Genomic DNA, 5,487 nt, shown 5'->3' with positions numbered 1-5,487 from the left:
TCGAGATGCACCGGGACCTCCCCAAAGTGCACCGGGACGGCCTCAAATGCACCGGGACGAGCCCCGAGAGCACCAAGAGCCCTCAGAGMGCACCGAGACACCCCCGAACGAACSGGGAGCCCCGCCAAGAGCAGTCGGTACTGAAAGACCGGGACCCCCGTAAGCACCGGGACCACCCCTAAGTGCACCGGGAGCCTTCAAAATGCACCAGACCCACCCCAGGATGCACCGGAACMCCCCACAAATGCATCGGGACCCCTGAATGTGCATCGGGACTCCCCAAATTTACCGAGACCCCCGACATTGGGTGAGCTGAGACACCCCCCGGTACACCAGGACCCCTCTGTGGGCAGCCGGGACTGGGTGAACTGGGACCCCCCGAATGCACCGAGACCATCCCGTGCACCGGGACCCCCACAGTGCACCGGGACCCCCAAATGTCGCTGGTACAGGGTGAACTGGGACCCTCTGTGCCCACCAAAACCCCACCCTCCCGCGGGCACTGAGACCCCCATAAAGATGCCAAGTGTCCCGTGTCCCCTGACACCACGTCCTCCTCTGCCACCTGCCCTCCCGGGCACCGCCACCCCAACCTGCGGGACTCCCCTGTCCCCTCCCCACACCCCCAGCCCCTCCCAGTCTCTCCCAGTCCTCCCAGTGCCCCCACCCGTCGGGTGCCGGGGGCGCGGGCGCTTCCCGCTGTGCCGGATCCCACCGGAATTCCCGGCTGGGCCGGGGCAGCGGGACGGGACGGGACGGGCCGGGGGACCCGGGGGGCAGGGAGAGGCCGCGGCCGCCCCCGTGGCCTCGTGCCCGGGCTGATCCCGCTGCTCCCGGTGCTCCCGGTGCTCCCGGTGCTCCCGGTGCTCCCGTACCTGCGATACCGGGGCCGGGGGGCAGCGGAGGCCCCGGCGCAGTTCCATATCCAGCGCTGACCCCCGCGCCACCGTGGCGCGGCTGCGCTCGTCCCGCCGGAACATGGGCGGGGGTCCCGGGGGGTCCAGAGGGTCCGGGATGGTCCGGGTGTCCCGGAATCCAGAGGTTTCTGGGCGGTCCCGCCGCTCCCGGGGGTCCCGCGGGGATCCCGAGCTCTGGAAGCTTTTGCGGGGTCCGGGAAATCTCGGGGGGTCCCGGAGTCCCAACGCACCCGGGTTTTGTGGGGGATCCCGGTGTTCCCGGTGTCCCAGGTTGTCCCGGTCCTCTGGAGCTTTCCGGGCGATCCCGGTGCTCCGGGAGAGGAGCCAAGGGAGTCCCGGGGTTCGCAGAGTTCGGGGGGTTCCCCGGAGTTCGCCCGGGCTCCGGTGCACCGGGATAAGCGGGACACACCGGGACGGACCGGGAGATGCCGGGATCGCCGCTCACGGCCCCGCACGGTYCCTCACGGGGGGGCGGCGGCGGCGATCGGTGCCGGCGGCTCCTGGCACGGGCGGGACAATGGCCCGGGGCAGCGGCAGCTGCGGGCGGGGGGCGGGGGCGTCTCTGTGTCATTCCGGGGGGGAATCTGTGCGTGTCGGGCTGTGACATCTGCGTGTGTGTGACATCTCTGTGTGTGCGCACGAGYGTCGCGGCCACCGGAGGGCACGGAGCCGTCACACACACGCGCGTGTGCCCGCAGGGAATCCCGGCGGAGCCGTCTGGAGATGTCCCAGTGCCACCCCCCGCCCGGGCGGTGCCACCTGGAGAGGTGACACACGCCTGGTGACCTCTCCCAGCGCTTGGCTGCTCCGTGGGGAACAGCTCTGCCTCGAGCTGAGCTGGGATTGGGTTTAGTCCGCGGCCAAAACTCCTCCCTGGTCCTGCCCTGGGCACGGTCCTGACAGCCCGAGGAGAGATTGGTGGGGATCAATGGGGTTTTTGTGGGGATTGATGGGGTTTTTGTGGCGATTGATGGGGTTTTTGTGGCGATTGATGGGGGTTTTGCGGGGATTGATGGGGTTTTTGCGGGGATTGATGGGATCTCTTCTCAGATGAGAGATTTGTGTGGCTATTGGAGATATTTGGGTGGGTATTTGAGGGTTTAATGCAGATATTTGGGATATTTGTGTGAATTGATGAGGTCCTGTCTCAGTCTTCTCCCGGGACAAACCATATCCAGCTCCCACAGACTGGGAGGTGCTCCAGACCCCAAATCACCTTCGTAGCCTCCTCTGGCCCCACTCCTGGACCTCTCTGGTCCCGAGGAGCCCAGACCTGGACACAGCACCCCAGATGTGCCTCACCCGGGCAGGGCAGAGGGGCAGGATCACCCTGTGTCCTGCTGGCACTGCCCTTCCCGATGTCCCCCAGGATTCCATCGCCACCAGGACCCCCGGGATTCACTGCTGGGCAGGAACAGCCCCACCCCGGACCCCTGATCACCCCTGTGATGACACCGGCGTGTTCGCCCCGTGGTTTCACGCACATCTGCACAGCTCACACGTGAATTCACATCCGTGCTCACCCCTGTCATTTCTCACACATCTGTGCGCTCTCACATCTGGCGCGGGCGGCCCAAAAACACCCTCGGTGCCGGTTTCCCTCCGGAACGCTGCACCACGTGCCCGCTTCAAAGATGGCGGCAGCGGCGTCACCCGCCCGGATGGCCGAGGAAAGCGAGTCCGGGCGGAAGTGAGCTCGGCCGGAAGTGGGTCCTGCCCGAATTGGGTCCCCCACAGGCGGATGCGCAGGGCCTGGCGGCGCGGAGCGATGGAGGCCGGCGGCCACGGTGAGAGGGCGCGGGGTCGGGGGGGATCCTGGAGGGGTCCGGGGGAGGCTGCGGGGTCCCTCTCCAGCGGGGCAGAGCCCCCTCGCTGACCCTGCGTGTCCCCCCACAGGGCAGGAGGCCGAGGCGGGCGGCCATGGCGGCCACAAGAAGAAACACAAGAAACACAAGAAAAAGCACAAGAAGCGGCACCACCACGAGGCGGGGCCGTCGCCGGGTCCCGAACCCCCCCGGCAGCCCCGGCTGCGGCTGAGGATCAAGCTGGGGGGGCAGATCCTGGGCACCAAGAGGTGAGGAGGGAGCTGGGGGGTCCGGGGGCACCGAAATGTGGGAGGAGGAGGAGGAGGGGGAAGCCTGGGCCGGGCATGGCTCCGTGTCCCCCCTCACCGGGACCCCCGTAACTCCTCTCTTTCCCCACAGTGTCCCCACGTTCACGGTGGTCCGTGAGGGGCCGCACTCGCCATCCCCCTCCCCGCTGCTGGCGGGGGACGAGGAGGAGCCCAGCGAGGGGGTCCCTATCGAGCAGTACCGRGCCTGGCTGGGTGAGTTGAGGGGATCACAGGGGCTCGGAGTGAGGGCTGGGTGGGGACAGGGGTGACCTGGACCCCTCTYGTGGCTCCGGTGTGACCCTGGGTAACCCTCACCCTCTGTGACTGTCCCCATGCTGGCCCCCCTCAGATGAGGACAGCAACCTGGCCCCCTCCCCACTGCCCGAGCTGGACCCTGAGAACTGCTTCCCTCCCCGAGAGGAGGGCGAGGAGGAGGAAGAGGAGGAGGAGGAGGAAGAGGAGGAGGAGGAGCGGCGCTGGCTGGCAGCCCTGGAGAGGGGGGAGCTGGACGACAACGGCGACATCAAGAGGGAGGTGGACGAGTCCCTTCTGACGGCCCGGCAGGTCAGGGGGCACGAGGGGCAAGGCTGAGGGGGGCAAGGGAGCTGCTGGGGGTGCTGGAACTGGTGGGGACTGGACTGGGGGGGGCTCTGGGGACACTGGGACAGGGCTGAGGGATGGCTGGGGGGTTCTGAGGGAGCTGCAAGGACCCCAGGACTGGTGTGGGCAGAGCTGGAGCCATCAGGGACCCAGTCCTGAACCCTCGGGGAGCTCTATAGCTGGCGGAGGGCAAGTTTAGAGCCCTGGGGAGGGGCCGTGCATGGATCTGTCAGTCCCTCATCCCCACCCTGACACCCCCATGTCCCCCCAGCGTGCGCTGCTGCACAAGCAGCAGAGCCAACCCCTGCTGCAGCTGCCCATGGGCGCCAAGGCCAAGGAGGTGACGGAGGAGATGCGGGAGAAGCGGGAGGAGCGGGCGCGGCGCCGGCGGCTCCAGGCCGCCCGCAAGGCCGAGGAGAGCAAGAACCAGACCATCGAGCGCCTGACCCGCACCCACAAGGCCAAGGTGAGGGCCCTKCGCGAGCGCCGCGCCCGGCCCGCGCCCTGCCCCGTCGTGCACTACCGCAGCGCCGCCGACGGCGTCACCGTGTCCTTCCCCGCGGGGCTGCCGCTGCCGCTGCCCGCCGCCACCGCCCCGCCCGTGCCCCCCGCCCAGCCCTGCGCCGTGCCCGGCTGCCCCAACCCCAAACGCTACAGCTGCGCCCGCACCGGCCGCCCGCTCTGCAGCCTGGGCTGCTACCAGCGCAACCTGCAGCTGCTGCAGATGGCGGGGTGACCCCTCTGGAGGGCTACGGATTCTCCCCGGGGGCTACAGAGCCTCCCCATGGACACAGGGACCACCCACACTGCAGTCTGGGCTGCTGCTGCCACAATCTACGGCTGCTGCAGACACCAGGGTGCCCCCCTTGGGGCTATGGACCCTTGGCCATGGAGACAAAGGGCCAGAACAGGGCTTCCAGACCCTACAYGTGAACACAGGGAGTTTCAGAGGACTCTGGATTCTCCGCATGGACACAGAGGRTTGGAAGACAAACTTGTAGACACTYTGCTGTGGACTTGGAGGGCTGCAGGGGACTCCAGATCCTCCACATGGATATAGAAGGTCAGAACTCCCAGCCCTCTGCCCTGGATACAGAGGCTTTGGCCACTCCATGTGGACATAAGGGAGTAGGACGGCTTCAGCTCCTCATGGACACAGGGGACTCTGGTTCCTCCAGCTCAATATGGACAGCGGGGATGTGGAGCTCCGGAGGGCYCCAGCCCCTCCACCGCAGACACAGKGTTGGGGACCCCAGCAGGGGCTGAGGGTGGTCCTGGGGGGATAAAGGAGGTCCCAGAGAAGAGCAGGACCTGGTGTTATAGAGCTGATTAAAGGCTGTTGGTGAAGGAACCGTGTTTGTGTCTGCTGGAATGGGGGAGACATTATGGTACAGTCCGGTACCCCCCGGGAGCACAATGGTATAGACCACCCTCCCTGGGCAGCGCTGTGGAAGARCCCACCGGTCTGGTGGGCGGGGCGCTCTCCGGCAGCGCCCATTGGCTGGGACCCTGCCCAGCGAAGAGCGGCGACGCTGATTGGTCAGCCGCCACGCCAATCAGACGGACGGAGCCCTGCCCGCGCGCGCATTGGCTGTGCAGCATCGAGTGCCCGCCCCGGGGCGGGGCGAGGGAGGCTGCGCCCTCCGGCCGGCGCAGGGCTGAGCTGCCATTGGTTGGGGTCGCAGTCAATCACGGCCTCAGAGCGGTGCTCCGCTTTCGGTTGGTCGCGGCTGCCGTCAATCACGCAGGGGGCGGGGCTCGGCCCCTTTGTCTCTGTTGTTGGGCGTGAGGCTCGGGCAGACGGCGCGTGATTGGCTGCGGCCGGGCGGTGACGGCGGCGTGGATTGGCTATCGGCT

At 67.8% G+C, this 5,487-nt stretch overlaps 3 protein-coding genes across 3 annotated transcripts in view; 2 read left to right on the top strand and 1 right to left on the bottom strand.

Annotated features, from left to right (window-relative positions):
• Positions 1-995, bottom strand: part of RTKN (rhotekin) — a 16,624-nt gene extending 15,629 nt beyond the window's left edge. The window contains exon 1 of the mRNA XM_057369367.1: positions 668-995. Within this exon, the coding sequence (XP_057225350.1) occupies positions 668-980 (313 nt within the window). The 5' untranslated portion in view covers positions 981-995. The remainder of the gene's footprint in view (positions 1-667) is intronic.
• Positions 996-1,949: 954 nt separating this feature from the next.
• INO80B (INO80 complex subunit B) lies at positions 1,950-4,983 on the top strand. The gene is made up of 5 exons (XM_057369356.1): positions 1,950-2,704; positions 2,814-2,991; positions 3,122-3,243; positions 3,380-3,594; positions 3,902-4,983. Exons 1-5 carry the CDS (start codon positions 2,209-2,211, stop codon positions 4,364-4,366), a joined length of 1,476 nt encoding a protein of 491 aa, XP_057225339.1. The 5' UTR covers positions 1,950-2,208; the 3' UTR covers positions 4,367-4,983.
• Positions 4,984-5,015: 32 nt separating this feature from the next.
• The window catches only part of WBP1 (WW domain binding protein 1), a 2,978-nt gene continuing 2,506 nt past the window's right edge, over positions 5,016-5,487 (top strand). Inside the window, exon 1 of the mRNA XM_057369366.1 lies at positions 5,016-5,093. Within this exon, the coding sequence (XP_057225349.1) occupies positions 5,016-5,093 (78 nt within the window). The remainder of the gene's footprint in view (positions 5,094-5,487) is intronic.

The sequence above is a fragment of the Malurus melanocephalus genome, unplaced genomic scaffold, assembly GCF_030028575.1.
Source record: "Malurus melanocephalus ecotype Western Australia unplaced genomic scaffold, MMel_1.1 scaffold_107, whole genome shotgun sequence".
In the NCBI taxonomy this organism is placed as follows: domain Eukaryota; kingdom Metazoa; phylum Chordata; class Aves; order Passeriformes; family Maluridae; genus Malurus; species Malurus melanocephalus.
The sequence above is the reverse complement of the archived record's forward strand: the minus strand, read 5'-3'. Positions and strand labels throughout refer to the sequence as shown.